Consider the following 23,522-nt stretch of genomic DNA (forward strand, 5'->3'; position numbering starts at 1 on the left):
CACAGCTCTGTCCATGATATCTTCTGGTCTGCTGCCTGCTCCCATCGGGTCCATGCCCCCTGTTGCTGCATGGCTACTGTCCTACTGTAGCGGGTCTCCTCCACCCCTGCTCGGACCTCATCCAGGATCAGCTGGCGTCTTTCCTTCCCCTGGGCTTTGCTGTACCGTGGTCTTGGGTTACTCCCAAGCCCTGCCCGACCGGATGCCACTGCTCCCACCAGCTCCCTGTGTCGCAGCCTTGATTCCACCTGCTGGACTGCCTCATGAGCACTCCACTTCCTACCAGTTCTTACTTCAATGCCAGCTGAGGAGACTTTGCTGTCACTGGAGTCTCTATACAGTAACACCTCTCTTACTCGAGTAACCATAAACTCCTCCGTTAAACTACTAAGCGGTAGTTTTTTATTACTACTACAAATAATTATTGTAATAAACTATACCACTAAGTTACTCTGATGGACACAGAGTACTAAAATACATTAATATTGCTGCAGTTGTCATTAATTTGTTTGGGGGTGGGGTCTGAAATGTTTGTGAAAGGTGATGTATTTCTACCGGACATTTTTGAGTGTTACACACTTACCTCGGTCTGTCCAATCAGAAGACGCTGTTCTTCAGCGCACTTCCGTACATGTGATGTACTGTCATGGTAGCCACCGGGCAGTAGCTGTTCTTATTTTAATCTTACGTGTTTTTCTCTCCTTTGATAAAGATGAGGTGTTTTCTTCGTGTTGGTCGGTTGGTTGCCCGTCTTAACGTCCGTTCGTGTCATCATAGTGTTTACAGCAGCCACGCAAATCCACGCAGCGTGCAAGTGGACCTCGGGGAGAAGTGAGTCTATTTTCTCAGCTGCCACGTTTTATTAAAGTTAATTTTAATTTGATCATTTCAACTTTGTATGGCGTGGATCTTTTTTTCCCAATTGATACACTGATTTAAGCTCACTGGCCGTTTAAGTTTCGTAATTTGAAAATTTGATGAAGCACGCGATACGAAACAGGCTTCATGAAACACTTTTCAAGATACAGTGCTTATCTAAAATGCATCAACGCTTCGGAGGCCTGTTTGTTTTTGTGCGTGTGTCCAGTTATTTGGCATTGCTTTTCCTTCACAGAGATCAGTTATAAGCAGAGTTTATTAATAAAGTAACACAATCAGATAAATTAAATTGTTTATCAACAAAGCATATGCAATGCTGACTCTAAGCTGTGTTGCTGAACCAACCACAAAAGGTCTTAGGAAGTAGTACATTAAACCAGGATCCACTAAAGCCTGATGGGTTTCTTGCATACACAAGCTTTCAGAGACTGATTTCTGGTTTACTGCTAATTTATAAACTTAGACTTGGGCTCGTTTTTATTGTCATTCAGTAAAAATACATCAGATTTTGTCACAGAACGAAATATTGATGCACTGCTTGAATAGATAAAAGCACAGAATGCCAAGGCATGCAATAGTAATAAATAGTTAAAAAAAAAAAATAAAACTACACATAACTGTCTCTGTATATGTGTATATCAAACATACAATACGTAAATAAATAAAGGACATGGGATTTTGCACATATGAAGATGCTACAAGGATAAAGTTGCTACCAGATGCTTCAGTGTATTCTGTTTCCTACAGTCTGTATTGCACAGCTCTTTCTATCAATTCGTATTTAACTGTCTTATGGTGGCTGGGTAAAAGCTGTCCCTGTATCTGCATGTTTTACAACTCAGGCTACGATACTGTCTACCTCAGGGCAGGAGGAAAAACAGATTGTTAAAGGGATGTGAAGTGTCCCTGGTCAACATGATTTTTCTTGCATGGAGTTTTTCAGTGGATTTGGGGTCATTTGGGGCGCTGAATCCAAATCTGGTGTTAGTTTTTGCCAATCACATCACGTTTTTGAGATATGAAAGCATATTTCTCGTATCAAGCATTGAAACAAAAGCTGCAATCTCGCACACCTCTTTGGCGCCATAGACGAGATTACGGCTCTTGTAAACATTTCGTGACCCTGGTTTAAAAACTATGCTTTGAAGCTGCTTTTGGGCATGATTAGTGGCGTCAAACTCATGAGTGAATGAGCAACTTTTGCGTAATCCATCAATATGGAACACAGTTTGCAAAAACACATGATGTGATAGAGGAAATCTGAGCCCAGATTTTGCACCCCAAAATTACCATAAATCAGTTCTCAAAGTCCATGCAAGAATTTTTTTTTTTGAGCAGTGTAATCCTTGTTGCCCTGGACAAGCAGTGATGTTTTACAAGTTCACCAATAGTTTGCAGCCTGGCCCTAATAATCTTTTCTGCTGCCCTCATGACCCCAGTGCAATGATATATACTAAGAATAACAGTTGCACATAATACAATTAAACACAATACACAGTATAAAACTATTAAACCCATTATTGCATACATTAAACACACTTTACAACAGTCTATGTATGGCGTAGAACTGTTTATTAGAACACTTTTAAATTCCATATTTTTGCAGCTTGTAAGTCACATCCATTTTAAAAAATGCCTCTTGAAGAGGAAAAACCCATATATAAGTTGCACTGGAGTATAAGTCACACCTTTTTTTCTGAATTATGAGCTCTTTCATTTGGGATTTGTGTCCATTGTTGTGAATTTTTTATTATTGGCATTTATTCTGTTATTAGAGGTTATTTTGCTTAGTGCTTTGATCCTGTGAAAGTCCTATATAAATAGTCATTACAGTTATTATTATTTATAACAAATGTGTGACATTTCCATATATAAGTTGCAGGAAACTCCCAAAGTAGTAAAAAAAAAAAATCGCAACTGCGTTTAAAGTCATTAAATAACCAGTTGAATCCCATAACTGTCTTAAAACAAAAGTTTCAGAGTTGATTTGGGCCTTTTAAATATGGTTTAACTCAGTTTTGGTATGCATCCCTTTAAAACAAATTTATGTAAAAAACGGGCAAGAATCAGATATTAACTTTAATTTGGAAAAAATCAAAATTTTGCCTTTTTTAAAATGATGAATGTTAATGTTTCCATCCAAATAAAAGTAAATATTATTGTCTCCTGCTGGTCTTGAGAAATAATTTGTGTTTAGCGTCTAGGCTACTTCATAACCAAATCCTCCTGCTAAGAAATTGCTGATTCTTAGCTCATATCACCCTTTAGAAATGAGATGTCATTTTGTGTTGGCATAATGGTTGTGGTTTCAGACAGCCTGATGTCTCAAGACTTTTTTTTTTTGTAGGAAACTTGAAATTTCTTCAGGGAAGTTTGCCAGATTTGCTGATGGAGCTGCTGTAGTCCAGGTACAAAAACACACACAACCCCTCTACCCATTTTGATTAAATCCTGGAACTTGAGTGAACAATTAATATGCATTGATTGGTTTTGTGTGTACCTTCATTAAAAGTATGCAAATGGCTCTTAAAACACTGTAAACACTGTGTCAGACATTTTTGTAATGGCTGCATCTTTTGTTTGTGAAGCTGGGCGATACGTCTGTGATGGTGACGGCTGTCAGCAAAACCAAACCGTCTCCGTCTCAGTTCATGCCTCTTGTGGTACGTTCTTTCTGTTTCCAAGCTGTCTTCTTTTTTTCTTATTGTGCTCCATCATATTTTGGTCACTGTGTATCATGTAAATGGATTTGGCAAAGGTCTAAGGCCCAATCCCAGTACCCTCTCTTTACCCTACTGGTAGGACGAAGAGAGGGTGTTGGGATTGGACTTAAGTACATAGCTAGTGGTATTCAACCCCGATTTGTTGAATATACGTCTGTTTGTCCTGGCAGGTTGACTACAGACAGAAAGCAGCTGCTGCAGGTCGAATCCCCACTAACTACCTTAGGCGAGAACTGGGCACCACTGACAACGAGATCCTTACCAGCAGACTCATTGGTGAGTTAAACAAAAAATGTTTTGGGTGCCTGTGTACTGATGTTCTATTCTTCCTGTACTTTAACAGCCACGTCTCTTTCTGTTACTCAGACAGGTCAATTCGACCACTTTTCCCCTCTGGTTACTTTTATGACACTCAGGTTAGTCCATCTTTGATATTTTAACTGTATGTGTTTCCACCATTTTAATGATGACACAAGTTTGATCATTTTGGCTCTTTGTGCCACCACAGGGATCATCCATGTGAGTTAAATCTTTCCTCATGTGCATGGGAACCATAATGGCACTGCCAAACTGCAAGCTAAAATGTAAAACATCATTAGTTACTTTTTCTACAGCAGCGAACTTTCAGCCAATCAGAATCTCTATAATATCTAAAGTCACGGAACGTACTTGCATGAAGTTTCAGTATATTTCAGAGCGAATTGCAAGTTAAGGAAAGACAGTTAAAGAATAGTTTTAGCCAGTTCAGTGATATCTGTCCAATGCTATGGCATTTATAGTAAGTACATATGCTGTAGCATGAGGCAGGTATCACTGAAAGAAGCTCTATGTAGACAGATTCTTTTATTACAGTCAGGTTTCCAACATACAAAAAATATAAAATGGAAATTCATTAAATTAGGTCTCTCTAGTGGCTCCAAAATGCCTCTAAAATGCTCAAAACCTGTAGGCCCCCACCACGCTGCCCCTGGACCCTGCTGGGGGCCTACGGCGACCCCCGGGCCCCCACTGATTTTTCAGTTTTTTTTCTTTGCCCTGTCTTATCACTGCATACTTGGAATTGACCCCTGGTGGTCTGATTTAGGAGTGGGCGATATGCTGTAAAAATTAATATCAGAGTATTTTTCACTTTGTGGATGGCGTTAGTATTATTAACAACTTGTGCTTGTCAACACAAATTTCTGTCCTTCCATCTGTCCTTCCATATGGCAAAATCGTCCTTATCCTAAAACTCAAGAGCCTTAAACCTCTCAAAATAAAAATTTTTATACATTAATGCTGGGAGGTCAAAGATCTGCCCCCCCCCCCCCCCCCCCAAAAAAAAAAAATCATGCATTATGACATTTCTAAATACTTTTTTTTTTTTTTTTTTTTTTATTACTGAATTTTGTTTCAAGTAGGAAATTGTGCATAAGCCCTGAATTGCTCACATTGCCCACTAGATGGCGACAAATACTGCTCAAATGTGCAGCAAGGTCTCAACTGATTCATTTGAAAAGTTAACTTTTGGCAAAAAAAATAAAAATAAATAAATAAAAAATCAGCTTATAGTTGTGTCCCTTGCACTGTGCACTATATTACCTCTTTAATAATAATTATCTAATTTTGGCAAGAATTTAATCTGGACTATTCTAATATACAAATCTGCTCCTTCATATTTAAATCTGGATGAAAGACTTCATGAATTTTTTTACGCAGTTGTAAATATTTAACACATCTGTGGCTGTGTGTTTAAGTAACACTTATTTAGGCTTAAGCCAGCACAACGCAAAAGTCCGCTGGCTCAAACAACTGAATTACAGTTTAAGCATTTCCAGGCCTGTAATGTCTTCATGTGAAAATAACTTTATAGCCAGTTGCATCTATAAGAAAAGTATTTAACAGGTGTTTTGATTCACATTTCAAGCTCAGCAGAACAGGAAAAGGGGAGTTCATCACAGCCTCAGAGCTGCAGATCTGCCTTAATGACTACTGACTTCCACATCGACTGTCTGGCATTATTTTTTCATTATTTACGCTGTTATTTTTTTGTTGGAATTATAAAAAAATGTATTTCCAGCTGGTGTTCTGGTTGGTCTAACATCTCACATTGTTGACGGTATTGCACAATCGATGTTGTGGTGTCCTATCACACTGGTGTACCGCCTACCCCGGGTGAAATTCCTGTCCCACGGAGGCACCTGCTCTACAGTTTAATTTAAAATTGGATAAATAATCACATTTTTTGGTCAGTCCTTTGCAGTTAATGAATATGTCAAGTCTGACTTCAGTTTTAGTAAAATGCTTAATTCATTTGATCATTTTGGAAAAAAAACAAAACAAATCCTAACCAAAAAGGTATAGGCTGAAGAATCCATGGTCTACACTTCAGACACTTAAATGCTGACAGCTAAAATGAGTCACAAATTATATTCTTGTAAGTAAGTGCTCCCTTGTTTGCACTCGGGGTTGCCACAGCAAATCCAAGGTGGATCTGCATGTTGAATTGGCACAGGTTTTTACGCCGGATGCCCTTCCTGGCGCAACTCCACATTGCATGGAGAAATGTGGCAGGGGTGGGATTTGAACCCGGAGCCTTCTGAACTGAACCAAGCGCATTAACCACTTGGCCACCACCCCTGTACAAATTATATTCTTGTGTTAATGGATATTCATTGTGGTGGCAGGTACAGCCAAAATGATATAATTGGAGTCATTATCCAACAACTGTCTGTGCGTCTCCAACTTTTTGTACATTTTTCTTTTGAAGATCCTTTGTAACCTGCTGGCTGTTGATGGTGTGAATGATCCAGATGTTCTGGCCATCAACGGAGGTGAGAGAACTTACAGTCATCTGCTCCAAGTCTTCAAGCATCATCACTTTGTCTTCAAAGCTACTCGCTAAATCCATTTTTTTTTTTCCCTTCATAAAAGCCTCTGCTGCTCTCGCCCTGTCCGACATCCCCTGGGATGGACCCATCGGTGAGGCAAACAACAGGTTTTAGACTTGTTCACATTTTCTGTTTTAATACCTAAACCCTGGCTTTTACATGTGTGATTGTTCGAGGAAAGTTGTTTATTTATTTATTATGTGCTGTCCAGGTGCTGTACGTGTGGGCATGATAAATGGTGAGATGTTGATCAACCCCACGAGATCGGAGATGACGCTCAGTACGCTCAACATGATTGTGGCTGGAGCTCCCAGCAGTCAAGTGGGTAAGGTGCAAACACCATAAACCGTCCAGCTGAATCCAGCACTATATTTGATGATGACAATGACTCACAATGCATGTGCCACGGCCCCCTACTGGGCCTCAAAGGTACTGCAGGTGGGACGCGAGAGATGTAATTGAAAATCTTTGATCAATCTTTGATCTTTGATTTTCAATTATGTAATAAAGTTTGAAATAGTACCAATAATCAAATTAACTTTAAATAAATTGTTTGTGGATGTCATTGTCACTACCGTTTGTCTTGCGGTGTGTGTGTCAGTGATGATCGAGGCCTCGGCTGAGAACGTTCTGCAGCAGGACTTCTGCCACGCGGTGAAGGTGGGAGTCAAACACACCCAGAAGATCATACAGGCCATCGAGCAGCTGGTGCGAGAGCACAAGGTCACCAAACGCACCCCGCTCAAGATGTTCTCAGCCCCGGCTGACATCGTGGATCACGTGCGGCAGTAAGTCCAACGATGAAGCAGAGTTTCAAGTCAAAGGGAGAATGTGGACCAGTAAAAGCAGGTTGGGTGTTTATTAGTGAGTGGATCCTGTGGTAATTATAAGAAGATGAATCCAGCAAAACACTTGTATCCACGTGAAAATTTCAGAATGAAACCAAGTGTGAAACTGTTTTGTTGAATATAATAAAAGAGAAACTTTGGTCCAATGTAAATTAAAAAATTTTATTGTATAATAATTATATATTTTTTGATCAGTCAGTTTTTTTAATAAATAAATTATTCATTTTTAATTTATCAGTAAATCACAACTATAAATTCTACCAATAACTTGCACTCTTGCATTTAAAAGTTTTGCCATTAAAACATTGAAGACGACTATTTATGTTTTAATACAATATTAATAAAGCCAGTTTGATGATGTTGGCTCATTCTACCATCACCGTGGAATAAAACAATCCAGATGTCATTAAGCAGAGACTGTCAGTTTTTATTTGAGGGTATTTACAACCAAATTAATTTAAAAGGTTTTGGACTTATGAAAAATTTAAATCTTCAAACTCAATTTAATTTGAGAAGCAGTAAGCACTGTACAGCCCCTGCTGGTGTAGGGCTGCTACTAAAGATTATTTTTGTAATTATTTTCCCCCGATTAATTAATTTATTTAGAGTTATCAATTATACTTTGGTTAATTTATCAGTAAATCATAACTATGAAGTCTATCAATAACTTTCAATCTTGGATTCAAATAGTTTGTCATAAGTATTTTAGTTTGTTTTTTTTCTTTTTTTAATTAAAAAGTAGTGATGGAAAACATAAGGAAGATAATCTTGCAATTTTCAATATCCGTTCATCTGTTGGATATTTTCTAGATTAATTTATTAGTTGTTTGGCCCATAAAATGTCAGAGAATGATTATCAATTTCAATCAGTGTTTCCTAAAACCCAAGATGATGTATACAAAATGTTTTTTTTTTTCACAGCACAAAAACATTTATTTTACTGTCAGACAGGAATAAATAAACAAGGAAATATTCACATTTATGAAGGTAAAATCAGAGAATTTGAATATTGCAAAAAGAAAGCACTCAAAATGATTAATTTGTTGCTAAATTAATTGGCAGTTACTTTAATAATAGATTAATTAATGCTGCTCTAATCTAATGATGTATAAGGAAGCTTTCCCAAAATTAAGACTTAAAAAAATGATATGGTCCTAACCAGTGGGCTGATTGTGTTTTTCCTGAACAGAGTTGCTTCCGACAGACTCTATGCTGTTTTCACAGATTACAGCCATGATAAGGTAAAGTTCTCTGTTGGCTTTCTTGCACCAATTCTCATTTCATTTATTCACAATATTTAGTGTGTGTGTGTGCATATGCGTAAAATCCCATTTAAGGTGGTTTTATTAACACACTCACTCACTCACTCCTAGAGCCTATCCCAGCAGTCACAGGGCATGAGGCTGGGTGCACCCTGGACAGGACGCCAGTCTGTCGCAGGGCCACATATATACAAACAAACACATTCACACTCGCACATCTGCAGACAATTTAAAGTTTCCAATCCAGCTAACCTGTGTGTCTTTGTCTGTGGGAGGAAGCTGGAGCACCCGGAGGGAACCCATGCAAACACAGGGAGAACATGCAAACTCCACACAGAAAGGCCACATGTGGGAATCAAACCCACGACCTTATTGCTGTGAGGCAGCAGTGCTAATCACTAAACCACCGTGCTGCACGGTTTTATTGACATTCTTTTTTTTTTTTATTACAGATTAATTTTTTTGCCAGCTTGCACTCGGCCGAGACGGACGCACTTTTCTCTTCTCCCTCTCTCCTTATCTTTCCTGCTTCTGTGGCGTGTTGTCTGTGAGGCTGCAGCTTTGCTCTTCTGGAAAACGACAAAAATGGATCTGTTAAAGTGGTCTTTGAACACAGTTGACACTATTTTTTCTACAAGACATTCAGGGGCGGAGGACCCGACCTGTACTGCCGGGATGCATGTGATGGGTTACGTGATGGACTTGGAGGAGATGGCAGGTCATGTGCCTTTACATGCTTTCTGTGGAGGACGTCGAAGATGTGTATATATTTGGCTTGGTGGTGACCGGCTTTCTGCTGTGTGGAGCGGGCATGGTGCTGGTTTACCGGAAAATCAAGAAAGTGGAGGCAGCTTTGATTGGGCCATCCAGACTGCCCTACATGATTGATTCGATTGGGAAGGCAGTGGCTGCGCAGTCGGTGGGTGTTAACCGCACGCTGGAAAACATCTCTGGCAGGATTGCAGCTCTGGAAACCCGCTTTGACCGTCTGTAAAGACCACATTCTACATCCAGATGCATTGAGAGCCACTCTGTTCTCAGAACTGTGGAATCTTTCAGGCGTCTGCTAATCTGGATATTCATTTGGCCTCCCCAAAACACAGCTGCACTCCAAGGCCGCTGTGATTAAAAAAAAAACCTCCTCAAGAAGATCAACACTTAAGCCTCGCTCCCCTGGTCATCCCCCTCCCTTTAGCTTCTCCAGCGCTGACGTTGACTGTGGACAGTGGACTGCTCAGGGCTGAGCCCCTCCCCCTCCAGGATTGTCGGACAAGGCCGTTGACGGCGCCTAATAGGCTGCCTCCGGAGTGTTCTGATAAACTGGACCTTCAAATCTCAGTTGTCGTCCTGCGTCTTTGTTTGTCTGTGTGATTATTGTTTTTCTGTGCTGATGGGGTTTTTTTTCCTCATTACTGCTGTGTAACGCAGCGGCTATGAGGGGGGTTTTTTTTTCCCTCCTTTTTCCCTAGTGTGTGCTTTTTTAATATGTGTTTATGTACCGGGCCGGCCTATGTGTGTTGTGTGTTGTTTGTTATGGGTCGGTCTTGGTTTGCTCAGCCCTGCTGTTGACCAAGGCAGGGATGTACATCTGGAGCTGGTCCCTGGGTGCCTAATGGCGACTTCTGCTCCTACTGGCAATTAGGATGGGTTAAATGCAGTAGACACATTTCATTGTGCAGGGAACATTTTCTTTTGTGCATATGACAATAAAATTCTTTTGAATCCTTTGAACATTTTGTCTTCATTATTAACAATAACTTTTTTTTTTCTTTTTAAGATTTCTAGAGATGATGCAATCAACAAAATTAGATTGGAAGCAGAAGAAAGCCTAAAAGGTGGATGAAATTTTATTTCCCATGCAAATGCTAAGACAGAATATTTCCTTTACATCATCACAGTCATATTAGGGAGGGGAATTATTTCAAAAAAATTGGAAATCTATAAATGTTTGCATGGAATATGGAAATATACACAGAATAAACCATAGCAGGATAAATTTTGGGTCATTTGGTTCCAAAAACCCATATGGATGGAGCCAGTGAAGATATTGGGTTCAAAAATCGCCAAAAATATCAACGAAAATGTCATATCTTGAGAACCGCTGCAACTAGAGACTTGAAATTTGGCTCCAAATGTTGCTTGACCCCAAGTTTATATTCAACTTCTATAGTAGCAATAAGTCTATCTGGCGTTTTTTAAGAGTAATTGACACAAAACCTAATTTCTGTACATATGTTACGATCAGTTGTAACAAACAAAATCTATGTAGTTTTTATTTCAGGAACATCAGTTGAGTATAATCATCACATGTAAAGAATGACATGGCCACAATGAACTAATTCTAAGCAACAGAGTGGTTTTCTGCAACAACACATATACGACACATGCGTTACTTGAGATTTTCAAACGGTCCATATGAGCCAAATGACCCAAAAAATATACTGTTATGGTTTATTCCATGTATATTTCCATATTCCATGGAAAAATTTATAGATTTCAAAAGTTTTTGAAATAACACCCCTCCCTAGTCATATATTCTTTTGTTTCTAAGTTACATCTTTTTTTTTAAGGCTGTGTGTTTTTCTGTCAGATGACTGTTTTGTTTTTTTTTCTTGTACAGAAAAATTCCCTGAAGCCGACGTCTTTGAAATCACTGAATCGTTCAACGTTGTGTGCAGAGACATTTTCCGTAGTTTGATGCTTAAGGAGTACAAGAGGTACAGTTTGTCTCTGGCTTTCTAAAATGTCCATCCTCAATGAAATATGTCATGTGTGAAATCAGCACAAACTGCAGACAGCGTCAGATGTGGTCTGTCATTTTAATTTTTGTGGACTAGGTGTGATGGCAGACAGCTGACTGCTTTGAGGAACATTTCTTGTGACATAGACCTCTTTAAACCGCTCCACGGCTCAGCGATGTTTCAGAGGGGACAGACACAGGTACAGCATGTGGGACAAGTTCAGCAATAAATACAAATGAACCAGTTTTGCAGAATTAGTGTTTTTATTTAAAGCTCCAAAGTTATTGAACAGCAACAAAACAAAATGCTTTCATACAGTAAAATAAAAAAAAACTGGCATAAAATGTGCACAAAATAGTTATTGACACCATTTAAATTTATAGTAAATCATCACTGTCACAGGTAGTTTTCTGCAGACTGGTTAGAAGATGGATACAGTTACTGAATCTGTGTTGACTTCTCGAAAACTGAGTGACCGTGCAAGAAGACGACGAGTGAGGGAAGCCATCAAGGCATCCGTAACAACTCTGGAGTTCTAGCTTTCTGTGGCTGTGGTTGGAGAAGCTCAACATAGTGCAACCTTTGCCTGGTGCAACAATTAAACAGCTTCATGGGGGAGCGGAACACAGACACACTTTTTTTATGTCATGAAATTTCAGCTATATTTTACTCGAACCTTTGATCTGATTTTTTTTTCTTTCTTTCTTTTTTGTATTAAAAACCTTCTCTGTTCCACTCCACCATGAAGAGGAATTCTGCAGTTAAAATATAAGGGGTGCCAATGATATGTATTTACAAAAAAAAAAAATGCAGCAGAAAAATAAAAACACTATCCATAAAAGTACGTGATCTTGAGCGGAGAAAGTTAAGCACTGCTGTTTTTTTCTTTCTTTGGTGTTTCCTGTAGGTTTTGTGCAGCGTCACATTTGATTCCTTGGAGTCCAGTGTCAAAGCAGATATTATAACCACAGCTTTGAGGTAAACTTGTATTTCACATTCAGCCAGCCATTGTTTCTGCTTTTACTGCTGACATAAAATGACATTTTACGGCCCCTTTTTCTGCTTAAAGCTTGTGCATTATTATTTGAAATATTTGTACTCATTTATTCTTTTTCTTTCACCAGCGGTATCAAAGACAAGAACTTCATGCTCCATTATGAAGTGAGTCAGATCACATCTTGTATTAAAGTCACAGGTCACATTGATTATTAGATTTTATTTTATTGATTTTTTTTTTTTTGAGTATGTGTATCCTTTAGTTTTTGAGGTAAACTTTGATGTTGACTTTCGTTTCAGTTCCCTCCGTATGCAACCAATGAGACCGGACGGGTCGGAGGACTCAACAGACGAGAGCTCGGCCATGGTGTGTATCTGTTCAATTTAAATTACATTCTGCACCATCCGGCCAGCCAGTGGATGTCATAGACTGTATATGTGGCTGAGCTTTTGTTGGCTGCTCCAGACAGCTTCAGAGGAAGGTCAGAGGTCATGCAATCACCCCTGTTTTTGTGCATCTTTGTTGTCCAGGTGCATTGGCAGAGAAAGCCCTGAGACCCGTCATTCCCAAAGACTTCCCCTTCACCATCAGAGTCACGGCCGAGGTGTTGGAGTCAAACGGTGAGTGTGATGAACAGAAGTGGCGTCACTACAGTACTTTTAATTGCTTTCAGTTTTCTGAACATCTGACTGGATATTGCTTTTTTTGTTATTGCTGACCTTTATACCTGTTTATCTCATCTCCTCAGGATCCTCGTCAATGGCTTCAGCATGTGCAGGCAGCCTGGCTCTAATGGACGCAGGTACTGGAGTAAACCTGTGCAAAAAGTCTTCTGTTGTTCGCTGATCAATTAGGGGATAGGGCCATCTCCCATTCCAGATACATGGCCCAGTTTCAGAATTGAGGAAATCAATCATGTGTTTGATTTATTTATTTATTTATTTTTAATCTTAGCCACAAAAAAAATTATGTGTAATCCCAGTTCTTCTTACTATTACCTACGATTTCATATCCAATTGCATACAGTCGTAACAGATCATACGTAACACCCAGTTACGTATGATTTCATGATTCAGCTGTTCTTGCACAAGTGCAAAATGCTACTTTCCCACAATTTTCTAAAAAGCTAAAACATCTTGTTGGAATCTCAAAAATGTTTTCTTTTGGAGAGCGTGACATGCGTTTCTTGGGTTTCATGTTGTAGAGGAGGATCAGGAGGATGCTTCTTTACAGACAGAAATCCTGATTGCTACATGTTGTACCTGCTCAGTCACAAGATGTCACCACCAATCTGCACCAAGACAACATATTTACATCTTTTTGGATCACAATGTACACTGCCTTCGCAAATTTGTTAAAACATATTTTTAAAAAAATATAGCATGCCTGAAAGCTGCGGGCCACACCAAAGGACATTGTTCTCAGTCTGGATCCGACTTTACCATGGTTCAGTTCATTTGCAGTGTGTAAACACTTGTATGGTTCATACTTTCAGATGAATTACAGGAAGCTGTGTCAGGGTATCATCACCCATTAAACAGGAGAAGAAAAGAAACTGGCAATAAGTTACCAGATTAAAACTGGGAGACACTCTATGCCGATGTCTGTCTTTTCTCCTGGTTAAAGATAAAACAACGTCCGTTATGTTGATCCAGCACGCGGTGAAAGTTTTCACTTTTTATGGTATACTGCTGGTGAAAATCCCTCAATAATAATAGTGTACTTACAATGAAAGGCGTCTCTTCATTAATTTTTCTCTTGAGTTTTTTTTTTTTTTGCAACAGAGTATGCGCCAAATTGACAACAAGCCAACATCAGACACACACGTCTACAAACCAATCGTTGTCAAGTACAGGGAGATGCAACCTACATAGCTGAATGTGCATTAATGTGACCAAATTAAATTAACCGGACCAAAATGTATACAAACAACATTGGTTCAGACCTTGTTCTAGACTTTCAAGTATGAAAATGTTCTTACTGTGAATGGAAATCTTTAAGGCCATGACTTAAAATGTGAATGAATATGAATAAATGCACAACAGTACTTAACAAACATGTATGTTGTAGAAATTGAGTCAAATGGAATGAAAGACGATTTCCACAGTCTTAACATGCATGGCATGTCCTTTATTCACACAAAAGTAAAAGCTTAAAACTTTCCAGGCACACAAACTTATATAGTGCTCAGTCCGGATTCATACCCTGCAGGGTGGCAGTGAATCACAAAGGGCTGGGCCGACTGATTACATAAACAGCAGGTGCAGACAGTTGTCTGTGCTTGGCACAATGCAGTGAGTGATCAAAGTTTGCATACACATTATCAAGACATTTTTGGGAACAATCAATAGAACATTGCCCGACGGGACCTGCCAGGAAAATAGACATGCGCCTTGGCTTATTAACATGCTAGGTGCAATGAAACCTTGAGTGGCGAACATTTACGTGTGAACAGGCTGAACATATGCAGGTTTGGTTCATCAACATGCGCAGGAAACACACTGTAATTGTAAATGGCTGACGCTTGCGAACAGGTTTCACCAGGAGTGGGCCACTGACTTGGTGAATTATGGCCGAACAACACCTTGTGTGTGCACACTACAATGTAAGATTTGTGGTGTGCAGTTTTGTGATGCTGTGGAACTGACTCGTTTGTTGTGTATGTTTTTTTTTTCTCCAGGTGTGCCCATTTCTTCTCCTGTAGCAGGTGTAGCTGTTGGTCTCATCTCCATCTCAAAGCCAGAGAAGCCTTCTGAGATCCAAGACTACAGATTACTGACTGATATTCTGGTACGCAGCCATTTATCACTGGCCAAATAATAATCTATGCTAAATGATTCAAGGTGGAATTCAGAGTCTTGTTAAGTATAAGAAATGTACAGAAATGCAGACTATGTCTCTGCAGAAAATACACCAACATGCCCATGTGTGCACAAATTTGTACATTTCCACTCTGTTAAGGCGATGTGGGTGTTAGACATGAAAACCAAACAGCATCTGGTGGAAACTACAAATGCCACTTTTGTTGGGCCGTGCACTCCTTTATGTTGTGTGAAAGATTGGGCACTTTAAGTGTCCTGGGATGTACTGAATATGATTTGTGTATTTTCCAAACAGGGAATAGAAGATTACCTCGGAGACATGGATTTCAAATTGACTGGAACAAATAGGGGCATCACTGCTCTGCAGGTGTGTTTGTGATCACGCAACATAATTTTTAGTCATTTAAAAACAAAACATTTCTGTTGCAAGCATCGATCAGCATAGTGGGGATCACTCATTACTGATCCCCATTTTTGGCTAGGTTTTCTCTGTGTCATCCTTGATACGTGGTTCCTGGTCACTTAATTTGGAAAAATTATTCTCAAAAAAAAAAAAAAAAAAAAAAAAAAAAAACAGAAAAAGAGGCTATTTGTGTTTGCTTTTAAAAATGTTTTTAAAACCACTGTTATATTACGTGGAAATGATATGATCTATGAAGAAATTTGGCTCAACTCCTACTTTGACATTCTAATAAAGATAAATTATTTGTTGATGACCGGACAGGAATGCGACAGCATCAGTAGAATTATACATTTGTTGCAAAATCCGCACACACGAGTTTATCTGCGTCTGGTACTTTGATTAATTTGTGACTAAAATGGGTTAAATGCAAACGTCTCGATTTCCCTGCAGGGATCGATAATGTGTATTTTGCATTACTTTTGTTTTTAATGTCCAGGCTGATGTGAAAATTCCAGGCTTGCCCCTGAAAGTGGTCATGGAAGCCATCCAGCAGGCCACAGGTGATTTCAGAAATTAAAATGACGATATGATAGGATTTGTTGGTTTGATGACCTTTAAAACAGAGTAATATGTTGTTGTTATTATTGTTGTTGTTGTTGTAGTGGCAAAGAGGGAGATCCTGGTCATCATGAACAAATGCATCGCGAAACCCAGAGAGACTAGGAAGGAGAATGGGCCTCTTGTCGGTGAGTTGTGTACTTGTCTGTTTTTCACCTGTTTACAACAAGATGCATACAATAATAATTTTCTTTTGTGATCGCGTCATCAGAGAAGGTCCGGGTGCCTGTCTCCAGGCGAGCTCGCTTTGTTGGACCAGGGGGCTACAACCTTCGTCGGCTACAAGCTCAAACAGGTAAAACTTGTGTAATTTCAACTCAGAAGAACTATTGTCTTCAGTGCCCAGTTTGTTCTAGTTATTAATGTGCTCACAGATGTTTTTATCTTTAGGAGTGACAATCAGTCAGGTAGACCAGGAAACATTCTCCGTGTTCGCACCAACACCCGCAGCCATGAGCGAAGCCCAAGAATTTATCAATGAAGTCTGCAAAGATGATGTGAGTCTGTGCGGCGTGACGGCATGGTTCAGTGTTTCAACGTCGTCTTTACCATTTTCATGTTGCACAGTCATTCTGCTTTCTGTGCACCTGACCCAGTCACATCTGATTTGGACACTTGGTTGGTAGACCGGTGTAAAACATGCCAAATCCCGAAGTGGATCTGTACCGGTGCACATGACTGGCACTGTTAACAGAAAATTATTTGAATGATACAGGGCCTTAACTGTAACGCGGTGGGTGTTGCGTGTTTTAATGTGTACATTTTCATGTCTATTGTATTTTGCAGCAAGAGCTGCAGCTGGAGTTTGGCGCTGTGTACACCGCCACCATCACTGAGATCAAGTAAAATGTCATTGTGTTATTTATTGCATCACATCAGCTGGAACATCATGTCTGACGTTTCATCTGTGTATGCAATACTCAAGCAGGTATAACGTAGCATTTAAACAGCATCTAAAGCCTGTTCTTCCTCTGCTACAGGGACATTGGTGTCATGGTGAAACTCTACCCCAACATGACTGCCGTCTTACTGCACAACTCGCAGCTGGACCACAAACGGGTTAGTGGCCTCTGTGCGCCACTGTGGTGCATTTCGCAATAACATCATTACTCAAGTTTTATCGTCTTTTTACAGATAAGTCATCCAAGTGCTTTGGGTTTAGACGTGGGACAACAGATACAGGTAGCGTGTGCCGCCCCACCCCCACACACACACACACACATACACACACAAAATTGTTCGATGTACTGTGAAACAGCTTCTGCCGTGTTCACACTCTACATTATTTGTCTTTACTAACAGGTGAAATACTTCGGTCGCGACCCGACAGATGGCAGAATGAGGCTTTCACGGAAGGTGCTCCAATCCACGGCCTCCACACTTGTGAGAACGCTAAACGAGAAACAGAGCATCTCAGTGGTATCTGACGACAGTCAGATCAGCCGCACAGACAGCACGAATTTATGACATGACTGCAAAGTGGGCCAAGCCAGGTTCAGGAGAGTGGATTTAGTCTCTAAATAGTCTTTTTTGTTTGTTTTTTTCCTCTCAGAAGTCTGCCAACCCAAGGGCATCACAAGCGGTAGTGGTATGATGCCTCAAGTCGTGCTGTTATCATAAATGTTGATGCGACTGAGGTGACGTGTCGTTCAACAGACACTGTATCTCTTTATCTCCATGGATGTGCTCAGACTGCAAAGCGATCAATCACAGGGCTAATCCTGATAGAAACTCTGCTTAACCTTATTTTCTTTGTACCCCATTTTTACCTCATTGCTCCACTAGCTGTTAACGCAACAGCTACAACACATAACACAACAACAGTGTTCTTTACAGCTGTAATTTGACGCTGCACTTTGTGATGTCACCATTTGGTCATTCCTGTGACCACGTGTGTTTTGAAGTGTCAGAATCATCGCGTGGATGGAGAACAGCAAATGGACAAAAGTGTAAACTGATTTTGTATAATGTAAATTGTACTTGTATTTAAAACACATGAAAAAAAAATCTGTAAATAAAATAACTTCTTTCCTTTTTAGAGGGTAAGAATTTGATTCTTTAAATAATCAAGTTTCAGATACCTTAGGTGTTAAACAAGTGTTGACTCAGGGAGCAAAATGAGGACCATCACTTGCACTGTGAGGGATGATCAGCTATGATATTTTGGCCATGTCAGCACATTTCATTGTGTATGATTCAGCAAGCAGGTGTTTTGGTGTTGAAGGACCCCAACAGGTGAAGAAGGCCAAGGACACACTCATGTTTCATTTACTCACAGCATATAGATGGTTGCATTCAAGAGGTGAGGATGGACCCATTGTCTGTTCTGGGTGGTTGCCATCCAGGGCCCAAGGACTAGCCCATGCTCCCAAACCTAATCTGAATTACTACAATACTCAAACAAGCAAGCACCAAAAACTACACAACCCAAGATTCCAAAGCTGATAATGAAATTTGCTCATCAGCCATTCAGAAGCCTTTGAATATATGTAATTCCGTCCATCTGTGGAATCTTCCATTCTGTTTAAAGGCGCATTCGTCTTGGTGACCTAAAAATCTAACAAGCTATACAAAAAGAAGAAGAAAAAAAATCTGAATACAGTAGACACTATCTTTGCAGTTGGTGAAAATTTTGTTTGAATACTTTTACAGTGCATCTGCACTTCACATTTTATGTTACATCCTTATTCCAAAATGGAGTAAATTCTACCCCCCCTCAAAATTCTACACACAATACCCCATAATGACTATGTGATCTTTGCAAATTTATTAAAAGTAAAAAAAAAAAAAAAAAACTTAAAAATTACAGGTACATAAGTATTCACAGCCTTTGACATGAAGCTCAACATTGGGCTCAGGTGCATCCTGTTTCCACTGATCATCCTTGAGATGGTTCTACAGCTTAATTTCAATTCACCTGGGGTAAATTCAGTTGATTGGAAATTATTTGGAAAGGCACATATCTACATATAAGGTCCCACAGTTGACAGTGCATGTCAGAGCACAAACCAAGAATGAAGTCAAAGGAATAGTCTGTAGACCTCCAAGACAGGATTGTCTCTCAAGAGCCAAGGCACAAATCTGGGCAGGGTACAGAAACATTTTTGCTGCTTTGAAGGTCTAAGTGGGCACAGTGGCCTTCATCATTAATAAATGAAAGAAGTTTGGATCCACCAGGACTCTACCAGGAGCTGCCCGCTCGTCTAAACTGAGTGTTCGGGGGAGAAGGGCCTTAGAGAGGTGACCAACAACCCAATGGTCACTCTGTCAGAGCTCCAGCATTACTCTGTGGAGAACATAGGTGTCAACCTTACTCCAGAAAGGGCAAAGAGGGTGCAGGTTTCTTTGTAACCACCAACTTCACCAGGTGACACAGTGGAGACTTAAATCAAGACTGAAGACCCACTTTTTTAGACTCATTAATCTAATTTGTTTTTATGTTTGCTTTGTAATTTCTTTTTATTCTACTGTTTTGTCTTTTTATTGTGCTTTTCTTGATTTTAAATTACGTTGTGTTTATGAATTGTGTGAAGTGCCTTGGGGCGACTGTCGTGAGTTGGCGCTATATAAATTAATAAATTGAAATTGAATTAAATTGTGATTTCACTGATTAACAGCAGATGGGATGAGTTCAACGAAATCACCTGGTGGAGTTGGTGGTTACAAAGAAATCTGCACCCTCTTTGCCCTTTTTGGAGTCAGGTTGACACCTATATATGGGAGAGAGGAGAACCTTCCAGAAGGACAACCATGAATCCACCAATCAGGCCTGTATGGTAAAGTGGCCAGATGGAAGCCACTCCTTACTAAAAGGCACATGGCAGCCCACCTAGAGTTTGCCAACAGGCACCTGAAGGACTCTCAGATGATGAGAAACAAAAATCTCTGGTCTGATGAGACAAAGATGGATCTCTGGGGTGAATGACAGGAGTCATTTTTGGAGGAAACCAGGCACCATCTCTACAGTGAAGCATGGTGGTGGCAGTATCGTGGGGATGTTTGTCAGCAACAGGAACTGGAAGACTAGTCAGGATTGAGGGGAAAGATGAATGCAGCAATACCAGACTGGAGTGATGGTTCATCTTTCAGCAGGACAATGACTGTAAAGGTATGGCTTTGGGACAACTCTATGTCCTTGAGTGGCCCAGACATGAATCCGACTGAATATTTCTGGAGAGATCTGAAAATGGCTGTGCACCGACGCTCCCCATTCAACCTGATAGAGCTTGAGAGGTGCTGGAAAGAGGAATGTGTAAAACTGCCCAAAGATAGCAAGCTTCTGACATCATATTCAAGAAGACTTGAGGCTGTAACTGCTCCCAAAGGTGCATCAACAAAGTATTGAGCAAAGGGTGTGAATACTTATGTGATTTCTTATTTATTTTTTTAATGTATATGAATTTTCCAAAAAAAAAACAAAAGAAACTTCATGTTGTCATTATGGGGCATTGTGAGTAGAATTTTGAAGGGAAAAAATTAATTTACTACATTTTAGAATAAGGCTGTAACATTAAATCTGGAAAAGGGATAGAGCTGTGAATACTTTCTGAATGCACTGTAGATGTAAACTGATGTGCATAGACTTTGACTATTCCAAATAAATTTTTGCATTGAATATTTTTGCTTCTGACAATTTGTGTAATCATGAAACTGTCAGCATTATAATAAAAAACAATATTAACAAAGTTAAAAAACTGATTTTACAGTTTCAATAAATGTTTAATACCTAAGATTTTAAAAGACTTCATAGCATAATGTGATTATTTCCTGAATAAGTGCCACAAAAGCAACAGCAAATAATTTTGTTGTAACTTCAAATTTATGTTAATTTCACAGGAACGTCTCTTAGTATTTTTTTTTTCTTTTAAATTAGAGTGGCTTTAATTGTTGCATATAATTATTTCAATTTAAAAAAAAAAATCAATTTTAATGTAGTATGAGCATGTTTGTTTAATTGCAACAACACTTTGAAATATGTAATCTGCACCAGAAAGTGCAAGAAATGCCGATATTTTCACTAGTTTTTCAGAATTGTAATCAAATTTATTGCCATGTAAGTTCTCACATACAAGGAATTTTATCTGGTGTCATTGGTGCATAAACAACAATGAAAACACAAGGAAAAAATACTTCTGTAAGATGTAAAGGAGTCAAATAGACAATTAGGCAAAGCTATGTTCACTGTCAAATAAATATAACAAAGTGGAATGGGGCTGTGATGAAGTGTGCTGGTTCCTATTTTTAAGAACAAGGGTGATGTGCAGAGCTGCAGCAACTACAGAGGCATAAAGTTGATCAGCCACAGCATGAAGTTATGGGAAAGCGTAGTAGAAGCTAGGCTTAGAAAACAGGTGAAGATCTATGAGCAACAATATGGTTTCATGCCAAGAAAGCACTACAGATGCAGTGTTTGTTCTGAGAATACTCTTGGAGAAGCACAGAGAAGGCCAGAAAGAGTTATGTTGTGTGTTTGTGGACTCAGAAACTGTGGTATTGTATGAGGAAGTCTGGCATGGCAGAGAAGTATGTTAGGGTGGTGCAGGACATGTACATGAATAGCGTGACAGCGGTGAGATGCGCAGTAGGAATGACAGACTCATTCAAGGTGGAGGTGGGATTACACCAAGTTTAGAGGAGAATAAACTCTAGTCTAGACCACCTAAATTTGAAAAGACATGCTGTGAAATGAAGTTCCAAATAGAGTCTGGGTTTTAAAGATAATTTTTTAACCATTTTATTTTAAAAGAATCATTAAAGGAGTAAAAATCAATCAAATTTAGGCCGCCAGACGTAAGACAACAGACTTGCGTAATTAATGCGTTTTGTTTTTTCCATGAGAAGTCCAACAGCATTCTGTCAGCAGATTTACAGACTGATTTATCTACATAAAGAGACTGTACATAAAGAGACTGTTTGCAACCCCTTTACTTATTTCTTTAGAGATGAGCCAATAGTCACTCTTTGATTGATGATTTGATAGAGATTTATTAGACCATGTATATTCTTTGTGAAATGGATGCATTTCTCTCCAAATGTCAGTTAGAGATGTCTTTCAATGAAAATGTTTGGAAAATTATTTTGAGAACTGCTGCCGCCACTTGGGAGCCATCTGTCATTAAGATTACTCTGGGCCATATTGAAGTCTCCTCCAATAATTACAAAAGAATTTGGATATTTAGAAAAATAATATAATAAACGGTCCTCTATTTGTCTATAAAAACATAATTCTCCTGTTGATTATTGAAACCATAAATATTTACTAAGATTAACATGCAGTTAGCTGCTTCAACCACAAATATTGCATAATGACCTTCTTTGCCATACTCTGAAATTACAACATTTCCATTAAAATCATTATTGAGGATACATACACCAGCTGAGCACTCTGACCCATGGGACATCCAAAGATCTGATCCCCACTGCAACCTCCAAAAGTTGGCATCTTGTGAAATGGAATGTTTGGGGTACCAACCCCTGTTGTTTCCGGCTGATAAGGGAGAGGTTGAGGTGCCCTCAGTCCAGGCCCACCTCAGGAGATGCCGTCGGGTGTGGAAGAAAGTCCGCTCTGCTCTCCTAAAGGCCCGGACGCGGGCTAAGGACCATGCAGACCGCCGACGAGCCCCGGCCCCAGCTTATCAGCCTGGGCAGGAGGTTTGGCTGTCAACTAAAAACATCCCTCTGCAAACGGACTCCCCGAAACTGACTGACCGTTACATAGGACCATTCAAGATAATCAAGGTGATCAGCCCCACTGCAGTGAAACTTCAACTCCCGGCATCACTATGGATTCACCCTGTCTTTCATGTGTCCCGCATTAAACCACACCACACGTCTGACCTCTGCACCCCTGGACCGGCGTCGCCTCCTGCCCGACTCATCGATGGAGAACCGGCGTGGACAGTCAAGAAGCTCCTAGATGTTCGTCGGAGGAGCCAGGGGTACCAATATCTGGTAGACTGGGAGGGGTATGGCCCAGAAGAGCGCTCCTGGGTGAAGAGGAGTTTAATTTTGGATCCCGCCCTCCTGGTGGATTTCTACAGAGAACACCCAGACAAGCCGGGTCGGGCGCCAGGAGACGCCCGTTGGGGGGGGGGGGGGTCCTGTTGTGTGGGCCGCTGAAGAGGAGGTACTGCTGGCCCACCACCAGATGGCGGCCTGCCACACTGGCACTTTTTGGCCCTTAGAGGGCGCACGGGCCGGTTGGCCTCTCTGACGTCACCAGGTGCACTCGTTGGCTGTCAGCTGATTGTCATCATTCATCACCACCATCCATAAAAGCCTGGGAAGGACACCATAACACTGCTGAGTTATCAGCTTACCACACAGGTAAACCTACTCAGCCGTTCTGTGCCGTACACA

The 23,522-nt window shown here is 40.0% G+C and overlaps 1 protein-coding gene across 1 annotated transcript; it reads left to right on the forward strand.

Moving 5' to 3' along the window:
- The first annotated feature begins 618 nt into the window (after nt 1–618).
- On the forward strand, nt 619–18,169 carry LOC117523652 (polyribonucleotide nucleotidyltransferase 1, mitochondrial). The gene is made up of 28 exons (XM_034185224.1): nt 619–831; nt 3,227–3,287; nt 3,468–3,542; nt 3,773–3,878; nt 3,969–4,018; nt 6,352–6,415; nt 6,516–6,563; nt 6,684–6,797; nt 7,074–7,260; nt 8,510–8,561; nt 10,360–10,417; nt 11,203–11,299; nt 11,420–11,522; nt 12,231–12,301; nt 12,448–12,484; nt 12,620–12,686; nt 12,851–12,940; nt 13,069–13,122; nt 15,001–15,110; nt 15,438–15,509; nt 16,042–16,105; nt 16,208–16,291; nt 16,375–16,458; nt 16,554–16,660; nt 16,950–17,005; nt 17,144–17,222; nt 17,298–17,345; nt 17,466–18,169. The coding sequence occupies exons 1-28, from the start codon at nt 713–715 to the stop codon at nt 17,628–17,630; spliced, it is 2,322 nt and encodes a 773-aa protein (XP_034041115.1). The 5' UTR covers nt 619–712; the 3' UTR covers nt 17,631–18,169.
- Nucleotides 18,170–23,522: the final 5,353 nt, after the last annotated feature.

This window comes from Thalassophryne amazonica, chromosome 13 (assembly GCF_902500255.1).
Source record: "Thalassophryne amazonica chromosome 13, fThaAma1.1, whole genome shotgun sequence".
In the NCBI taxonomy this organism is placed as follows: domain Eukaryota; kingdom Metazoa; phylum Chordata; class Actinopteri; order Batrachoidiformes; family Batrachoididae; genus Thalassophryne; species Thalassophryne amazonica.